This window comes from Ovis aries, chromosome 6, assembly GCF_016772045.2.
Source record: "Ovis aries strain OAR_USU_Benz2616 breed Rambouillet chromosome 6, ARS-UI_Ramb_v3.0, whole genome shotgun sequence".
Lineage (NCBI taxonomy): Eukaryota > Metazoa > Chordata > Mammalia > Artiodactyla > Bovidae > Ovis > Ovis aries.
The window spans coordinates 56,433,624-56,454,607 of NC_056059.1; the positions used below are offsets into that span (position 1 = coordinate 56,433,624).

Sequence of the window (20,984 nt, forward strand, 5' to 3'; positions counted from 1 at the left end):
TGTGTATATTATATATATATATATATATATATATATATATATATATATATATAACAAAATAGTATGACAACACTTAAGAGGACAATGACATATGCTTGCCTCTTACCCTCTTTCCAACCCACATATTCAAGGATCTGTCAATGCCCTCCAGCCAAAGGCTACCAGGAGCAGACCTTTAATTGAACAGACAGGGCTTATTACTCATTTCAGTGAGGGGGAACTCACACCATAAGGAGCCGTGGTATATGTCAGTTAAAGGGTATTGAAAGGGATTTATTATAAGATTGGGGCCTTTGTTGGGAAGATCCCCTGGAGAAGGGAGTGGCTACCCATTCCAGTATTCTTGCCTAGAGAATTCCAAGGACAGAGGAGCCTGGTGGGCTATAGTCCATGGGGTCACAAAGAGTCAGACCTGACTGACTATCTATTTTACATACAATAGTGTGTATGTTTCCATGCTACTCTCTCCATTTGTCACAACCTCTTCTTCCCTGTCTGTGTCCATAAGTCTGCTCTCTAGGCCTGCATCTCCATTGCTGCCCTGCACATAAGTTTATCAGTACAATCTTTCTAGATATGCACTGTCTGACTTATTTCACTGTGTATAATAGGCTCTAGATTCACTCACCTCATGAGAACTGACTCAAATGAATTGATTTTTAATGGCTGAGAAATATTCCATCGTATATATGTACCACCGCTCCTTTATCCACTCATTGGTCAACGGACACCTAGGTTGCATACATGTCCTAGCTACTGTAAATAGTGCTGCAGTGAGGGTACATGTGCTGCAGTTGGGGTACATGTGTCTTTTTCAATTATGATTTTCTCAGGGTATATGCCCAGTAGTGGGATTGCTGGATCATACGATAGTTTTATTCCTAGTTTTTTTAAGGAATCTCCACATTGTCTTCCCTACTGGCTGTATCAACTTGGATTCCCACCAACAGTGCAAGAGAATTCCCTCTTCTCCACACCCTCTTCAGCATTTATTGTTTGTAGATTTTTTTTGATGATGGCCATTCTGACTTGCGAAGTGATATCTCATTGTAGTTTTTATTTGCACTTCTCTACTAATAGGTGATGTTGAGTTTTTTGTCATGTGCTTACTAACCATCTATTTATCTTCTTTGAAGAAATGTCTGTTTAGGTCTTCTGCCCACTTTTTGATTTGGTGGTTTGTTTTTCTGGTATTGAGTTGCATGAGCTGCTTGTATATTTTGGAGGCTAATCCGTTGTTAATTGTTTCATTTGCTATTATTCTCTCCCATTCTGAGGACTGTCTTTTCACCTTGTTTGTAGCTCCCTTTGCTGTGTGAAAGTTTTTAAGTTTAATTAGGTCCCATTTGTTTATTTTGTTTTTAATTTCCGTTACTCTAGGAGGTGGGTCATGGAGGATCTTGCTGTGATTTATGTCATAGAATTGTCTGTCTATATTTTCCTGTAAGAGTTTTATAGTTTCTTGTCTTACATTTAGGCCTTTAATCTGTTTTGAATTTATCTTTGTGTATGATGTTAGAAAGTGTTCTAATTTAACAGTTCAGTTTTCCCAGAAACACAGAAAGAGAAATTAAGGAATCAATCCTACTTACCACTGCAACAAAAGGAACAAAATACCTAAGGAGACAAAAAATCTGTATGCTGAAAACTATAAGAAACTGATGAAAGAAATCAAAGACGACATAAACAGATGGAGAGATATTCCATATTCCTGGACTGGAAGAATCCGTATTATGAAAAATTACTATACTACCAAAAGGAATCTACAAATTCAATGCAATCCCTATCAAATTACGAATGACAGTTTTTACAAAACTAGAACAAAAAATTTCACAATTCATATGGAAACACAAAAGACCCCATATAGCCAAAGCAATCTTGAAAAAAAAGAATGGAGCTGGAGGAATCAACCTTCCTGACTTCAGATGATGCTTCAGTGCTACAGTCATCAAGGCTGTATGGTACTGGCACAAAGACAGAAATAAAGACCAATGGAACAAGATAAAAAGCCCATAAATGAACCCATGCTTCTGTTGGCCCCTTATCTTTGACAAAGGAAGCAAGAATAAATAATGGCGAAAAGCTAGTTTCTTCAATAACTGGTGCTGTGAAACTCCATTGCTTTTGGAAAAGCTATATCCCTTGGAAGTTTCCAAAGAAAGGGTATAGAGGAGGCAAAAGCTTTGATATTTGCATACATGAAATATGGCCTTTCTCTCCTTGCACACTTTTAAAAAGTGTGTTTTCTCTCAGCTTTATTGAAATATAACTGACACATAACATTGTGTAAGTTTAAGGTGTACAGTATGTTGATTTGATGTACTTTTTACTGTGATATGATTACCACTATAGTCTTAGTGAGTAACTCCACCACATCATATAATTGCCATTTCTTTTTTATGTCCCTGGCTCAAATGATGTCTTGAGGAAAACAGAATTCTGAATTAGAGGGAACTCTCAGAATATCAAAGTCACAATTGAGTGTTGCTTTTGAAAAGTCCAATGGCTTCTGATTTAAATGTGACCTTTCTTGACTCTTTGGAGGCTATTAGTATCTTTGTCCTTGATGCTTTGAATATTCATAATATTTAAAGTAATATGAATAGTCATAATGATATGACTAGTTATGATTTTTTCTTCTTTTTTCAGTCTATAGTTCTGATCCTATAGTTTCTTCAGTCTGGAATATCAGACACTTCACATGGGGAATTTTCAATTCTTTAATAATTTCTTCCTTTTATTTCCTTTTTCTAGGACTTATATTAATTGAACCACTTAGATTGAACCATTAATTTTCTTAGCTTCCTTTTCTTTTTTCTATTGTCTTTTTGTCTTTTGTTTGACCTCTGGGATATGTTTACCCATATACCAGCTTAAAAACTTCCTGTTCTATTTTAATTCGTATGAGGTCTTTCTCATTATCTGAGTGCTTCTCTTTTTTTAAGAAAATCTTTTCTTATTGTGTGGGTGCATTATCTTCTCACATCCTAGATGCTGAGTATGAATTATAGATTTATTCAATATTTTCTTCTCTTTCCTATACTGGCTCTATTATTTCAAGTTCTTTGTGTTTGCTTTAGTCTTCAGCAGCATGTAGGAGGCTTGTTTCAAATGCCTCACCCCCTTGACTGATATTCCATACTCAAAAGTGAAGCTTTAGGATCATTGTTTGGAAGGTTTTATATACTTAGATAGGGCTTCTGACTGAGTGCTTCATCATGGATGACCTAACAGGAGCAGGGCCGTCTACTGAGGGTGAGCAGAAGGGGGAGGAGCACTAAACATTTCCTACGAACTGGCCTTTTTATTGGGGTATTCAGTCACTCTAGAGAACAAACTTCTAATCTTCTGCCTGAGAGGTTAAACTTGCTGGCCCTGTTCTTAGAGCTGAGCAGAATAGAGTGGGACTTCACTTTCTAAAATTTCACTTAACCCTTATTGTCAGAGTGGCACTCCCTTCCAGTTTTCTGCTCAGCCTCCTGCCTCTGCTGCAATTTTTTCATAGAGAACATCTCTAGCTTCCAATGGGTGGAAGAGAGACTATTGCCTGGCTATTTGGGGGCAGAGAGGAGGGATCTTGGTATCAAATGGCTCCCCAAACTGAATTTGAACAAAACTTGTTTACATCTCTAACTTCATTCTCAGTTTCAGAGCTATTTGCTGCCTCTAATTCCTGGACTCTCCTGAGCTTCTATGGCAAGAACCAGTCTATTTTCCACCATATAGGGACAGTCTTTGCTTGATTAGGTTATTTACAACTTGTCCATCTGCTTCTGATCTTTGAAAAGTTTGTTGATGTATTTTCTCTGTCGTATTCTCACCATTTTCTTTGTCCTTTGTAGTTTACCTATTGCTTTATCTTCCTCAATGGGCATTTTAGGAGAAAGCAGAGATAGAATATGTATTAAGTCTACATTGTTTAACCAAAAAGTCTTAGCTTTTATTTTTACCACCTGTTTTACAGACTTTTAAAAATTGATATGCATTGATAATTCTGATATTTAATTGCATTTCCCCAGGACAATAAGTTATTGGGGAAAGTAAAAACAAAACAATCATTTTGCCTTCTCTTTCCACTCATCATCCAGTTGTGAGACCTTGCTCTAAATAGATAAAGGATATTCAATAAGCATACTCAAATGGGGAAAAATTAATGTGGGCTGACTGCACCAAAGTTTGGGGTCAGTAACTACATAGAAACTCAAAGAAAATAACAAAATCAGATAACAGAACTAATAATGTTGCTAACATCTGATGTACCCACAGCTCCCCACCATAAACTAAGTGGAAAGTAGCCAAGTTCCATATACTTCGAAACTTTACTGTCCTTCTCTCCTGCCTAGCATCAGTAGGCTGTCTGGTCTATTGCAAAGTTATATTTCTTCAGTTGTTCAGTGAGTGACTGTCCCACTTACTGGAATTTCCTCCGTACTCACTTTGATACTTTTGTATGAAGAACTGTAGTCTTTCAACCACATAATGTTTTGTATGAATTCAAGACTGCATACTAATTGCTTTAATATCGGTGAAAGCACAGAATTCTCAGTAGAGAAAGTATGGTAGTCACGCTAATCCATTGTAAAGCCCATCAAGGTGAATTTTTTGCAGTTAACTTCTGTGGGTGTCACAAATCTTGATTGCAAATGTCAGTTCTTTCCATGGTTAGTGACATCAATTAATTGAAAACAAGATGCAGGAACATGCAGATGCTTGTTTTAATGAGTAAACACAGCAAGCGTGGCCTGTGGTAGGTCTCACCTTGCAATATTACATATTTTGGGGAAGCCAGACAGAACAAGTTTAGACTTGAGGACAGCAAATGTCAATGAGGCTAAGGCAAAATGTTTGGGCTTTTTTCCTCCTGACCTGAGAGAGTATTTTCCCGCATATCTAGAAAGAAATAAATGTATATTGGTTCAGTGATTCAGCATTTCACTAACAGTTTTATTCAATACTTAATATGTACATAGTGTAAATTCCCCATTAAAGTCTTCTGTTTTCAGGGATTCATTCACCACCTATTCAAACATGCCAATATTTTTCTGACCTCTCCTTAATTGATTAGATAGACCAAAGAATTGTCCCATGCTATCTCAAAGATGATAAATCCAAAATTAATCAAATTACCTACCTATCAAGCTGAATTTTTTTCTCCAAATTCCTTGACTCATTTGGTTTATTATCTGTTCAGTCACCTAAACCAAAAGTTTCAATCATACTCCATTACCAAGCAAAGTTTTATACCAGTGGCCAAGAAATGTTTCTCAAGTAAATAGATGACTGGGTTTTCAATACTTTCTGTTCCTCTTTTTATAACTGATGATTTAGAAGTTATAATTCAAGTCAGGTTTAGTCGCTCAGTTGTGTCTGACTCTTTGCAATCACATGGACTGTAGCATGCTAGGCTTCCTTGTCTATCACCAACTCCTGGAGCTTGTTCAAATTTATGCCCATCAAGTTGGTGATGCCATCCAATCACCTCATCTTCTGTTGTCCCCCTTCAATCTTTCCCCAAATCAGGATCTTTTCCAACCAGTCAGTTCTTCGCATCAGGTGGCCAGAGTACTGGAGTTTCAGCTTCAGCATCAGTCCATCCAAAGAGTATTCAGGACTGATTTCCTTTATGATTGATTGATTTGATCTCTTTGCAGTCCAAAAGACTCTCAAGGGTCTTCTCCAACACCACAGTTGAAAAGCACCAATTCTTTGGCGTTCAGCTTTCTTTATGGTCCAACTCTCAAAACCATACATGACTACTGAAAAAACCATAGCTTTGACTAGACGGACGTTTGTTGGCAAAGTAATGTCTCTGCTTTTTAATAAGCTGTCTAGGTTGGCCATAGCTTTTCTTCCAAGGAGCAAGCGTCTTTTAATCTCATGGCTGCAGGCACCATCTGCAGTGACTTTGGAGCCCAGAAATAAAGTCTGCCACTGCTTCCATTGTTCCAGTTCCAGTCCCTTTACTTCAAACCTCCTCTCAAAACATCACCTTCCTTTCCCTGCACTGTTGCTGCTCTAACATGGACTCTCAAGTCACTTAATTCTCATATGTCTACCATCTAAGCCATCTAACTCCCTAAAGCATAGATTTTACTATAGATTTACTTGGTTCAAAAATATTTAATGTCTCTCTTCTGTCTGCAAAAACACAATTCCAGCTTCACCGCTCTCCATAATTATTTCTCTTACCACTTCCCAGACTCATAAACCCTCTTCAAAAGCCATCCTTTCCTCTTTTTGATCATACAATGTCATGTCTTACTTCCCTGCCTCTGATTATATTATTTCCTATGCTGGAACATCCCTTCCCTCTGTTGTGAAGGCTGCTCAAATCCTGTTCATCCATTAGCTCCTAATTAAACATCTCCCAGGCTTCTAATATGGAGAAGGAAATGGCAACCGACTCCAGTACTCTTGCCTGAAAAATCCCATGGACAGAGGATCCTGGTAGGATACAGCCCATGGAGTAGCAAAGAGTCAGACATAACTGAGTGACTTCACTTTCACTTTTCAGGCCTCTAATCCGAGTGAAATTTTTACCCCTCAAAGCTTTGGGGATACTCTGAATTTACAGTTCTGCTCTCAACACAGTCTAAGCTGATTTCAATCATCTTTCTGCCTTTCTCTGAAGTTCCCATCATGTAGGTAGTACCTGGGCCACAGTAAATGCTACAGAAAGTTCTCAGAATTGGGCTCAAATTAAAGCCATATATACAACATTATGCAAATTACATATATATTTCAGGAGTTAAAGGAACAGAAATCACTGAAAAATAAGATTTCCACTGGAGAATAAGCCCACACCTTTACCCCACCCCTTACCACCCCTCCCCATATCACTCTTTTCCTTTCCCTCAGCCTCTTCAGATCACAAGAATTCTTGGGCAGTATTTAGGCCTGCGGTGGCATTCACTCTTTATTCCTTATTCACTGGGCTGTATTTTCGCATCTTGTCTTTTAGGTATTCTGAGTGTTGCTCTAAGAACTCTGGTGCTTAAGATGAGACAAGGCAATGATCATGGGAGGGAGGGCAGAATTCAGGCTGTGCTTTGGAAGTTTTCATTTCATTTCAGAGTCTCCCAGAGAACAGGAGCCTGTCTGGAATGTACTGCCTTCTGCCTCTGGTGCTGTGCTCTCCCTGATGAAAGGAGGGGCTCGAAGAGGAGGCGGCAGGCTGCTCTGGGTTTCTCCTCACACCCTGGACTCCTCCAGTATCAAGTCCTGTAATGCCTTGGCCTCATGTACAATGTGCCAATGGAGGGGCAGGCAGTAATGGGAACTTGCTGTGAATGAATTCTAATTATACACAGTGAAGATTTCTCACTAGTTAGAGAAAGCCACTCTTCAGGTTTGCTTTCTTTTAGTGAAGGAACATTTTATCCAATTAGAGAGAAATTATCAGAGAGGAAAGAGGCCAAGTACCTATCTTGATCTCACTGCAGACGTGCATAGAAGAAGGCACTAATTAAACTAATATCCTACCCAGTGGTAATAGACTCTGTTCCAGCAGAGGAATATTTTTTTTAAATTCTTTATGGTAAAAATATTATAAATATATGCTAACTAGAGATAATCATAAGGACTCCCACATGGAACTATATCCAGCTTCAACAATTATTAACCTATAGCTAATTTTATTTCATCTATACACCACTGCCACGATCTCAGATTATTTTGAAGCAATTCAGACAACATATTAGCTCATGCATAAGTATTTTAGAGTATCACAGAATTATTAGCAATGTTATTAACTTAGTTTACCTTTGATTAATAGACTTCTCATCCTACCACAGAATCCACATTTTGTTGCCTTAAAACGTGAAAAATACATGGAGCTTCCACGGTATATCAAAACTGTAAAACTTACATGGCAAGTGGGACTGTGTGAGCTAACTCTGTCCCCGTGGTTTACCATTCTGTACACAATGGCATCCAGGGTGTTGGAATGCCCCTCCTTTGGTCACCTAGTAACTTTTCACTGGTCAACAGAAGCTGAATAAACTATTATGTTGCAGGAAAGTGCTTGGCGAGCTGACTTGGATTATCTCCTAGATTTTAGAAGAAAAAAAAAAATCCATAGCCAAGATTAAATTTGCTAAACCTTTAGGCTTTGCTGTCAGGAAACATTCCACTCTTGGAGCGTAAGATGGATGCAGAAGACATGGGCTCAGGTAAACTAGGCCATATATTGAAGCAGATTTGGAGACAAAACCTGATGCTAACGCAGGTGCTTCTGGGTGAAGACCACTGTGAAGGGGCTGGTGGGGCCACTTGGATCGCCACAGTGGTCTTTCTGGGTCAGGAGCTCAGTGGGGCCCTTCACCAACTCTTGGAGCACACTGCAGGGACTCTGCGCTCCACCTGCCAGCAGCTGTATGCACTGCTTGACAAAGAGAATCATTGTACCTGGAGACAAGGCAAGTATTTATTTATTCTTTCTCTAAAAAATATTTATTAGCCACTCTGAGAGGGCTAATGAGCACACAGAGGCTAGGTTAAGGTCTCAGTCCATAAGGGATAAACGATTTGATGTGGGAAGTAACACAACTGCACAGTAACACAAGGGACATTGAGAACAATCCCATTACAGACATACGAATGAAGTGCCTAAACAGTCTTCAGAAACAGGTGAGATTACATTTTCTCAGGTGGAGAATTTTGCTAAGACAAACACAGCATCTAACCTGAGGGTGAAGGAATGGATTGGGTTTATGCAGCCAGAACTTGGGCACCTTGAAAGAACATTCCAGGCAGAGGTGTTATCAGCAGGATCCAACACTTAGAAGTAGGAAAATATAGTTTTAGTTTGAGGAAGGTTGATCAGTTTTTCCATATTGAAATATGATATTCTATTTTTAGACTTATTTGAACTTGAACTTGCTAATAGCAAAAATATTGGGAAGTCCAGTGTGGGATGGAATATGAAATTACACCACCAAGACACACGTAAAGAGGGGTGCAGTTTCTTGGGAATAAGCCCAGTTATGGATGCTAAGTACAGCATGGCAGGAAGAATGTGGTACCCAATGCCTATTATCTCAGACAACAGTTGCTCTAGATAAGAAGATGGGCATCATGAAATCCAACTCTAAATAACATGGTGTCAAGGCAAGTGGGCAGGTCTCATCAATTGGGAACCCAGGGAAGATAATGTTAAAAATTCAGTCTAGAGAGCAGATAATGGACATTGAGGGAAATCTGTCCAAAAGCAGCATGACCCAGAGACCCTCAGGTGGAATTCAGAGACAGGAGTTAAATCTCTAGAAAGAAGTGAATGTGATTCTAGGCAACATATGAAGACATGATTATTCATGGAGAATGATAAGGTCAGCTCCTAGAAGAGGAGTTCAAAATAAAGACTGGTTCTCAGATAAAAGACAAAAAACAAACAAACAAACAAACAAACAAAAAACAAAGTCAGAACTAGAGCCCCGTGATAAGGTTAGACTAGCTGAAGATAATTTAGTGATGACTTTGAAAACACTGAGCTATACGGCACCTTAAATTACATATTCCTGAGTTCAGAGTTGAATTATAAAGATTGGAGAGTTGCTAAGCCTATAAGAAGCCATCAGGTAACCCCAGCTGTGAGGAGAGGAGGAATGAATAAATAGGAAAATAATAAGAAATAGGGATGGAGTGAGAGACTCTGTCAGATCAGATCACAGTGAAGGTTTACATCAGAGCAAAGAGGTTTGACTTGGTTTATTAGTTTTTGAGTAGCCACGTTCCAAAGAGAATTGGTGTCATTAGAGCTATTCTTTGAAAGCCTTATTTGAAAATTGTCAGTGATCACAAGCCCAGCAGGACGAACAGTGTGAACCTAATTAAATCATAATAGCAAACAAAGTACTCAACAAAATATAGCATCTGCATCAGCAGAAATAATGTAGATATGGCACGCCTGCTAACCAAGTCTATTTGAAGCGTTCCACTAAACTTCAGGCAAATCATTATAGATAGATCATAAACTATATAGTACATTCAAAGAAGAAAAATAATTTTCCCAAAATCATACCAAATGAGGAATGAATGAATGGAGGGAGATGTTGACTTCAATAGGACAGCATGTTATGGGGGAGGGGGTCTTGATACCTTCAAATATTCAAAGAATTTTCACAAGCAAGAGGAATTGGATTTACTCTCTGCTCTTATGTTAAAAAGACAATTTGTCCCCAATTTCTAGATGTGTTAAAAAAATTACAGTTGAACAAATGACTTCTTTAAGAGGGATACAGGCTTTAAAGCCTAGTAAGGGTCTTACACACACAAGGGTCTTTACAGATTTCTAGGATAATTTCTCCATACTTTATTACATGTCAGTAGAGAAACATAATGTGGTTTAGTTTTGTATTTATTCTTTTTATGTGTCTCTGTGTGTATTGTGTGTATAGAAACCATTACGTTCATAGACTGCCTCATGAAAATAAATGAATATTTGGGGAGCACTGCTACATTTCTAAAGAAAGAAGAAAAGGAGATGTGTAATTTATGCGGCATGCATGATGAATGCACTCCACTGCAGACAAAGTCCGCCATTCAAGATATCAAAGCAACAGACATTGCTGCAAGAGGGGAACAAAATGTCATAGAAACAGCTACTGTTTCTCCCACAAATGGAGAGGAAAGTCATTACACAAACCAGGTCCAGTTGAAAAAAAATAAAATACATAGGAGTTCAGAATTAGTGGAAAAAGAAAACAATACATCATTGAATGGAGATGTAACAGGGCAAGAAGAGTCACAGAACAAAATGTTCCCAGATAATGCAGAAAATAAAGATGATAAACAAATAGAACACATGACTATTGAGAGCATAAATGGCAACAGGGAAGAGTTGCATGACATAATCCAGACAACAGAAAGAGAAATTCAAGAGATCTCAGAAAGCCAAAGAGAAGAGATTACCACATCCTCAATAACATGTGATAGCTCCAATAAATGTGTGAATAGTCTTCCCAGTGACTCAGAGAGTCTAAAGCAAAAGAATAACATAATGGAAAAGGAGTAAGTAAATACAATGTAAGAGGTGCTTGTGTACGCCTACTTATACGTGTTTCTACTTGTATATAAAACAATTTATGTATAAATAAATTTTTATATCTATATTTCATATCTCCAAAAGATATTAACAATCAATAACTGTTTAAATGACTCTCATAAAAATTTATAAGGCTGGTATTACTAGTACTGTTAGTTTCTTACAGCTTCCAGAAAAAAAAAAATACTTCTTTAATGGAAGAAGGAATTGACTGTTTAAGAAAGTGGTTAAAATGAACAATTGTCCTGAACATGGACAGTTTCCTAAATCAGTACTCTTTAGATTATCATGAGGAAAAAGCAACTAGGAGACTGAAGAGTTCAACTATTAGAAGAGAATTTCCTAGCCTCTGATTTATTTTATGTATATTTTCAAATTCTCACATTTATTTTATGTATTAATATAAATCATTGTGTATCTGTAACCTGTGTCTGTAGAACTCTGGGAGGGCTCATGCATAAGCTGCAGGAGATTCTTAAAATTGAATACATATTTTCACAACTACTTTATATCCTTGGAGATGGTCTAGAGCCAGCTCTAGACCACAATCTGGCTCTAGCCAGATTCTCAAAGAGCCCATGACTTAAAAAAAATATGTTGAAATTGACTGGTCTATTTTATGAATCATCACCCCTATACAAGGTAATAGTAATCCATATTTCTCTAAATGAAATAAAATATTCACAAGCTATATTTTCCCAGTAAAAATAAGACTCTTAGAAGACAATGGGGAATAAAAATATCATTGGTTTAGAAGCCAGATAGACATAAATTTATCTCCTGTTTTATTCCATACTAGTTCTGTGACCCTGAGCAACTTGTTTCATTTCTTAGACCCATTTTCTTATTTGTAGAAATTATATATACTTCCTGGGATTATTTGATAAGATCAAAGGAGAAAATCATCTAAAAGGTCGAGTACCTTGTTGCTTGGCCGACCTTCACTCTCAGCTAAAGATCTCTATGTTGATTTATTTCACCACCACCAACCCTCACTTTCTCCACCACACACACACCATCAAACATCACTTATCCCATCTGTGCTCTTTCAAACACACAATACCATTTCCAGGACACCACCACAAACGAGTCTATGGTCTCAGGCAAGTCACTTTGCTCACTTTGACTTAGTTATCTCATCTATAAAAGGAAAGGGTTGAGCTCTGAGGTTCCCTACATGTCTGAAAATCTAGTCGATTTCATAGATGTCACAGGAGCATATTCAAGGCATGAAAGACCCCCCCCAGGTTTGAAAGACTTACGCTTCTGAAAAACAACTGTTAAAAGCAGTCAATATGCGGTTCCCATCTCACTTGAGAAAAACATTAACACTTTGTATCCTCACATTCAGAAATGACTCAATGCATCAACCAATGAGTCACTGCTGAACCACTCCCTCTAACACCTCCTTTAGGTGTTCTTTGTTGGTGATTTCCTCTCTGTGGCAATGTAACCAATTTTGCTTGGCTTGCATGTTTCTTAAGATGACTACTCACTGAAGCTCCTCAGGCTAGGAAGCCATGGTGCCTCCAGAAAGATGAGAGTCATAAACAAAACCTAGTTCGGAATCTGTCGTGATTCCCCCCTGGAGAATATTTTTTTAAAAGTCTATCTCTTTCAGGGTAATTGTCCTAGTATATACAGACTCAAAGGGAAACAACACTGGAATAAGCCAATATGATTATTTTGGTGGCTGGACTAGATCTGCTTGATTAGATCTAGGGGAAATGGAAGCATTAACAGGTCTCCTCGCTCTACTTTGTCAGTCTTTTGGAAGGAGAGTGTATTGAGTTGGGCTTCCAGGGCAGAGAAGAGAGTCAGTTTTGAAGTGATACAAGGCAGAATCATTTGCACCTTCCATTAAACAATGTATCTAATTTTCTGAAGTACCATTATCATCATGATCAGAGAATACTCAAACAGACCAATGACTTGAATAATTTTCTATTCCTTCTAACTGTATGGGTTCAGAATTGTAAATATAAATAAATAACCCTCTCTTCTATTTCAACATATTTTTTAGATTTCTGTGTTACAGGGCACTTTAAAGTTAAATTTATTAATTGAAAATAGTTAAAACCTGATTATTTTAGAACTGGATATTTACGCTGTATTTCATAAAGACCCTTTTCTTTTTTAAAAAATATTTTTTAAAGATTCTCTTATTTCTCTTTGACACTATTTATGTTTCAGTCATGTCACTGGGTAGGAAACAAGAAATAGCAAGAAGAGAAGAAGTGCAAGCTGGTAGCTATAATGTAGAGATTTAATGTTTATTGAAAACTCATTTTATGTTAATTCACTATTATAAGAAGTTGAAACATTTAATCTCATTCAATCTTCACAGTATTGTGTATTTGATATTTGTTTCCATTTATAATGGATAATGAAACCAGTGTTTTAGAGTGATTTGAGGAAGTCTGATATAATAGACAGTTTGAGCTTTTGTGTTAAAGACAGATGGATTCATTTATTGACTCTACAACTTACTATCTGTGTAATTTTCAGAAAGTTAAAACTTCTAAATCTCCGTTTCTGTATAAAATGGTAATGACAGTAGGGCATGCCTGACCCCATAGCATGGGAATTTAAATGAAATAATGTATAGCACAAAACCTGATCACAGAAAGAGCTAAAATATTATTGATAGCTATTTTAATAATTATTATTGATGTTAAAGATCAAACAGTTAGTAAGTAATATCAAATTTGAATTCAAATCTATAAGATTCTAAAATGGTTGGCAAAGCCAATGGTACAGAAAGTAAGAGTAAAACCAAATGTAAAAATAAGCTTTTGGATTGATTCTTCGAGGACTGTGAATATTCTGTTTCTATTCACCTTGATTAAACATACATTTACAGTACTTTTATACTTTCTCAATTTTTCTTAAAAATGTAACAAGCATCATCACTTGATTTATGACATTTAGACAATTCCAAGACTATATATATATATACATTTCCTTGCCTCAAAATTTAGAAAACTATCCAGGTATTAGTTTTTGATTTATCAAGAAGCTTCAGCAATCTTCAGATTTATATTTGAAGCGAGCAGAACTGAGAGATGAACTGACCACCTAAATAACTGTAATAACAACAATAATAATGGATAACTTACATGGTACTTATTATGTGCCAGGCATAGCTTTTAAATGACTTTACTGCATAATTGTTCATTTAATTCTCACAGCCTTCATATGAGACTGGTATTATTCTTCACTATTTTACAGCTGAGGAAATTGAGGCACAGAGAAGTTGTGTATCTTGCCCAAGGTCACAGTGTCAGAAATGGGAGAGCTGGGATTCACACAACAACAGTGTGACTCTAGAACTGGTACTCTTAGACATTTCACTATATAGTCCATAAATCAACTAACTGAAAAACAATGATGTCCGCTTTCCCCCTGCAGGTATCTTGATGTGCTGAGTGATGACACTGTCCCCCAAGTGTCTTGTTATATTACAGCACCAGCCTACGTTCTACAACATTTACAATGCAGGATAATTAATAGCATGAGTTCTTTAATAGTGAGTGAGAATGAAGAGTTGGTCAGCAATGTCATCACTGTGGAGTGCTCAGATACGGAAAAGAGAATTCCATTTCCAATATGCATTGCGATTCCATTTACTGCACGGTACAGGGGAAATTACAGAGATATCATGGTGAAAGTGTCTGACATAAACCTTCAATCAAGTTATCTAACTCCAAATTCACTGGAAGGAAAGAGAGGAAATTACAAGGTTGGTCAATCCTTGATTACACCTATATTTGCTCTTTGACTCTTCTAACTAATTACTCAGACTACCAGATGATTGTATAGATACAATTGCTTCATTGGTAAAAATGGAAGGATTGATGAGATTTATGCTGGTCAATTCAAGTGTTATTTTTGTTTGTTTGTTTCATTTTTCTATATATAAAGATCAAACAGCAGAGCTTTTTGGTCAAATTTGGGAGTGAAAAACTTGATTCTAGGAACCAGCAAGTGTTATATTTTTGCCTGGAAAGCAAAACCAATGTCATTGTTTAATTAGCTTCATATCTTAGACTAGTTTAGACTAACATTTTTAATGGGATGAGCTTCTGTTTAGAACCTCTAGATGACAGTAGCTTTATTTTTATCATTCATGGGTTGAGAAAATATTTGAGTGTCTTTGTGTTCTTGTATGTGTGTATGCACTGAGATAAATCATGTTTAATATAAATCATGTTTAGTATATATATGGAAAACAGTAAATGTGGTAGTTAGGATATGGATTGTGGAGGAAGACTGGCTTGAGTGCGAAGTTTGGTTCCTACATCAGACTTTGGTTGCTTGCAATGTCAACTTGAGTAAATTATGTAACCTTGCTATGACCCAATTTTTCCATCTAAAAAGTGAATACAATAATAGTGTCTACCAGGTAGGGTAATAAGGATTAAATGAGAAAATACACCCAAGATGATGGAAGGAAGCCTATAAACACATGATAGTAGTTAATAAACTATCACTAATATGGTAGACTTTATTATAATAACTCTAAAGCCATCTATTCCATTCCAATCCCAAAGAAAGGCAATACCAAAGAATGTTCAAACTACTGCACAGTTGCACTCATCTCATATGCTAGCAAAGTAATGCTAAAAATTCTCCAAGTCAGGCTTCAACAGTACATGAACCAAGAACTTCCAGATGTTCAAGTTGGATTTAGAAAAGGCAGACGAACCAGAGATTAAATTGCCAACATATGCTGGATCATTGAAAAAACAAGAGAATTCCAGAAAAACGTCTAGTTCTGCTTCATTGACTATGCTAAAGCCTTTGACTGTGGAACACAACAAACCATGGAAAATTCTTCAAGAAATGGGAATATGAGACCACCTTACATGCCTCCTGAGAAATCTGTATGCAGGTCAGGTAGCAACAGTTAGAACTGGACATGGAAAAATGGACTGGTTCCAAACTGGGAAAGGAGTACGTCAAGGCTATATATTGTCACCCTGCTTATTTAACTTGTATGCAGAGTACATCATGGAAAATGCCAGGCTGGATGAAGCACAAGCTGGAATCAAGATTGACAGGAGAAATATCAATAACCTCAAAAATACAGATGACACCACCCTTATGGTAGAAAGCAAAGGGGAACTAAACAGCCTCTTGATGAAAGTGAAAGAGGGGAGCGAAAAAGCTGGCTTAAAACTCAACTTTCAAAAAACTAGGAAATGGCATCCGGTCCCATCATTTCATGGCAAATAGATGGGAAACAATAGAAACAGTGAGAGACTTTATTTTCTTGGGCTCCAAAATCACTGTAGCTATGAAATTAAAAGACATTTGCTCCTTGGAAGGAAAGCTATGACCAACCTATACAGCATATTAAAAAGCAGAGACATTACTTTGGCAACAAAGGACAGTTAGTCAAAGTTATGTTTTTTTTCAGTAGTCATGTATGGATGTGAGAGTTGGACCATAAAGAAAACTGAGCGCCAAAAATTTGATGCTTTTGAACTGTGGTGTTGGAGAAGACTCTTGAGAGTCTCTTGGACTGAAAGGATATCAAACCAGTCAATCCTAAAGGAAATCAGTCCTGAATATTCATTGGAAGGACTGATGCTGAAGATGAAGCTCCAATACTTTAGCTACCTGATGTGAAGAACTGACTCACTGGAAATGACCCTGATGCTGGGCAAGATTGAAGGCAGGAGGAGAAGGGGATGACAGAGGATTTGGTGATTTGATGGCATCACCAACATGATGAATATGAGTTTGAGCAAGCTCCAGGAGTTGGTGATGGACAGGGAAGCCTGGCACGCTGCAGTTCATGGGGTCGCAAAGAGTCCGACATGACTGAGCAACTGAACTGAACTGAACGGCAGGCCATCTGTGGTGACAAAATCATGTGCTTTGAAGAAAGAATACACGCACAATTATTAAACTGAGCATAGAGTCCATGGGAACTAAAATTTGAAGTTCTTCTCTGGACCACTGGAACTTATTTTTCAATAATTAAAATTATTTACTTTTCAGCTTTATATAAGTTGTCATTATTTGTAGATGGGGGTAGGGAATAAATGTAAAAAAAGTGCCATACATACAAAGAATTCTTGACTCATCTCTTCCTCTTCCAATTTGGGTCTTTTCTGAGTTATAAACGAGATTATACAGTTGAATATGAAAGCTGTGCCTGTTCTAATTATTTACTTCAATTCATGCAACCAGGACATTTTCTATTCAGTCTAAGAAGTCTGTAAGTAGCTTGTGGCCTTTTACCATTGACCGATCCATGTGACTATTATAATAATAACAAAAACTGTTCATAGCACATATGCTTTTCACCAAATAGATATGAAGATGGTTAATAAATAGTGCAAAAGAAAAAATAGGGAGAACATTTCTACTGAGAAAAATAAAAGCATACACTTTTCTTTTAATAGTTTTCTAATGGTAGTTATCCCTATATTTAGCTTAAGAAAATTTAAACTCTGGATTCCTTCCAAATTTTTATATGGTTCATACGACATTTAAGAAATCTAATTCTGGAGTCAGATAAACCATCGTCAGAACTCTGCTTATGACACTCCCCTGCTTAAAAATCCTTCCGTTTCCCCACTATCTGCCAAATATACTTTTTAACTGCATGGCAACCATCATGAGTTCCGAGAAAACCTTTTTTCTTACCTCTCACCATTTTCCCTCTGGCCAATTAAGAACATTCATCATGCCGTGAATTTTCCCAGCAACAGATTCATGCAGAGATATTGTGAAATCTCTTCCTTAGTTAGTTTTCAAATGATAGATTATTTTCCATTGTGATTGTCCCTGAAATGTTTGTGTGTGTGTCTGGATGATTATCCTCTCATGCCTGGGTGGAGCTCGGCTGGTGTTTGGGGAAGCATTGAATAGACCAGATTACTTCTAAGTCCTCCTCTTCATTTTAAGCTTTGGTGATTATATTGAGTAGATAATTATGTTTTCATTTATGTACACAGTTTCTTTCTGTGTGATAAAAAAAGCTTGAATATGTCCTTGCATATATGCATTCCAAATTTAAATGTCACTATATAAAAAGGAAACACAAGTGTGTCTCTGCAATCATCTGCTCCCCTTGCATGGAAGAGAGAAACAGAGAAAATGACTTTATCAGGAGGTTATGAATTGTCAGAGGAAGGAATTTGCTGACAGTACAAGCGCTGTAGGATTTGTGTAAACTACCCAAATGATGAAATTTTAGCCCTCGGAATTTCTAAAACTGTTAAACTTTCTGGATAGAGGCCAGTGCTTAAAGTCCATTCTGGTAAAAGAGGATAGGAATCCAAACATGATTAATATTTGTGGAAACACTAAATGTGGTTGCCCATTATCCATTTACCTTTTCAGGGAAATAATTTAAATTTTAAAATATATTTCTCTTTTTTTTCTACTGTGTGGTTCGAATTTGAGAAACTCCTAGTAACTACTTCTTGTTTATCTTATGAAAGGACCATCCATTTGGGGTTAATGAAGAAATTCTCAATGACAGGAACAGTATATAGCTGTTGTTTTTTCTTTTTTCCCCACAGCTGTAGAATATGTACAGCATATACTTCCAGAACAATGCACTACTAATGTGTTTTAATGTCATTGTCTTAATATCCTTCAATCCATACAGGGGACCTGTGCTGAAGTGAAAGTTTACAAGTTGGGGATCTTTTCTGTTGTATCTTGTTTAAAGAAAGAGTCTTTTACAGTAACAAAGAAAGGTCTTACTCATAAGACAAGCATGGATTCCCGAATATCCTTAAATTACCCTCCAGGAGTTTTCAACTCATCAGTGCTTGTACAAATAAAGGTAAATATTGAAAACTGGTGAGGCTTTTGGTGGGTTATCAAACTTTGTCCTAAAGGGAAGAAGATACAAATATTTAATATAGCAATAAATGAATTTTTATACTTTTAATCACCTAACTTATAGTGCCATTAGTGAAAAAGTGATGATTTAGAGCATATTAAATCTCTTTCCCAAAGAAATCCCTGGCTTATTTTGAAGCCTTTTCTAGCTATTTTTTGTATTGTTTTGTTGTATTGTTTATGATATTTGTTGACAAAAAAATGTTGAATATCTATGATAGAATTAATGTCGGACTTTGGGGCTTTCATATAATTCAAGAATTCCACCTGAGAGGATGTCTAAAAAAGAAGCTAATCAATTAAAACATTTATGATTATGAATATTTGGTTATATTTAATTATAAAACAGTTCTTTGGAGATGAGAATTTAATTCATACAAGTATTATTTACAAGATGTACAACTATGTATCAATATACATTTTAGAAAACATATTTCCTCAGTATTTCTTATCCTTCTAGCCTAACTCTCCCTCATGCTCTCCTAATTTTTCCCAGTTGTTACCATAATGGATAAGAGAAGAAAAGTCAGGAAGAAAACATATTATACATAATTGATTCATAAATATTTTCTATAAACTGTGAAATTTTGAAATCATGCTAGTTATTTTTATTAGCCATTCTTATGTAAGAAGAAACAAATAAATGTAGTCTTGTTTGTCTAGTTTCTGAAGATCACTTGATCTAACAATAGTTCTAATTAGAAATTATGTAAAATGTCTATTTTGTTTTCTGGGTCATCTTGTTGCCTACAATTAAGAGTGATATCAGTTATTTATACCATAGAACAAGAAACCTAGATTTTACAAAGGCTTTGTAAAAAGAGGACCAGTTGCTATGATCTTTCATAAGATAGTATTGATTCTAGCCAACAATGCACAGAAAAATGTATAAAACTATGTTCTAGTAAATTTTTAGAAAATTGACTTAGTCATGTGCTGATACTTTGCACCTTCTGCTATTAAGATATAGCAATGTATATCCTTTATTTGTCTTTGTTTAGGTTCAACCAGTTGATCCATCTCTGGTGGCATATTTAAAAACTCAGCAAGAGACTTCCTACTCAGTACTATCCACAAGCCCTGTGATTCATATTCAGCACCCATCAACACATCCTTTTCAGAAGCCAGTCACTGTATTCCTACCTTGTTCTCCACACCCTGACAAAAAAAATCTTGGATCTGAAATAGATCATAAAAGAACAGCTTGTATCACAACAAACAGAATCATACCTTTATACTTCAACAGGTAAGTTTGACCCTAATGGCTTTAGTTGACTTGATGGTAAACAAAGAAACATAATTAAAAGTGTAATCAGATATAGTTAAGAGTCAGCATTGAAATATTTTTAATATAGAAATAAAATGTGGATCTGGAAGGGTAATAGCTTTAGCTGTCATGGGTCCAAAAGTATGCTATGAGAAAAGACTGACACAAAAGAGGCAAAATTAATCCTTGCTTTCAAAAAATTTATGATATGGTTAATTACAAAGATATGATATGATGATTTTAATTTCTATATTTAAGTGTTCCATTAATGTAGAAAAAAAATAATCTGATCTTTAAAAAAATAAATTTGAGTCTTTATTTGCCACATAGGCAGTTTACTTTCTGTCCTAATTTTTATAATTAAAAAAATTCCCCACAAATGAGACTAATATACATAATGAGTTGCCAGCCAGAATAAAACAGATATGAAATTTTAGCAATAAATAGTGGGCACTAAATAATAGTTGGGGTTTCCTTGGTGACTCAGTGGTGAGAGAATCCGCCTGCCAATGCCTACCAATGTAGGAGATGCAGGTTTGATCTCTGGGTCAGGAAGATCCCCGGGAGAAGGAAATGGCAACCCACTCTGGTATTCTTGCCTGGAAAACCCCATGGACAGAGGAGACTGAAGAGCTAGAGTCTGTGGGGTCTCAGAAGAGTCAGACACAAGTTAGTGACTAAACACACACACACACACACACACACAAATACACAAATAGTAACCGTAATCTTTATTTCTTTATTTCTGTCCTTTCATTTAATAGTTTTTTTTTCCTAATAAGAAAGGTAAACAGGAACCTTTACATT

General features: G+C 36.5%; 1 protein-coding gene across 1 annotated transcript in view; it reads left to right on the forward strand.

Annotated features, from left to right (window-relative positions):
• The first annotated feature begins 8,115 nt into the window (after positions 1 to 8,115).
• The window catches only part of DTHD1 (death domain containing 1), a 95,275-nt gene continuing 82,406 nt past the window's right edge, over positions 8,116 to 20,984 (forward strand). The window contains exons 1-5 of the mRNA XM_004010053.6: positions 8,116 to 8,417; positions 10,395 to 11,007; positions 14,453 to 14,783; positions 18,672 to 18,851; positions 19,912 to 20,156. Coding sequence (XP_004010102.3) covers positions 8,147 to 8,417; positions 10,395 to 11,007; positions 14,453 to 14,783; positions 18,672 to 18,851; positions 19,912 to 20,156 — 1,640 coding nt within the window. The 5' untranslated portion in view covers positions 8,116 to 8,146. The remainder of the gene's footprint in view (positions 8,418 to 10,394; positions 11,008 to 14,452; positions 14,784 to 18,671; positions 18,852 to 19,911; positions 20,157 to 20,984) is intronic.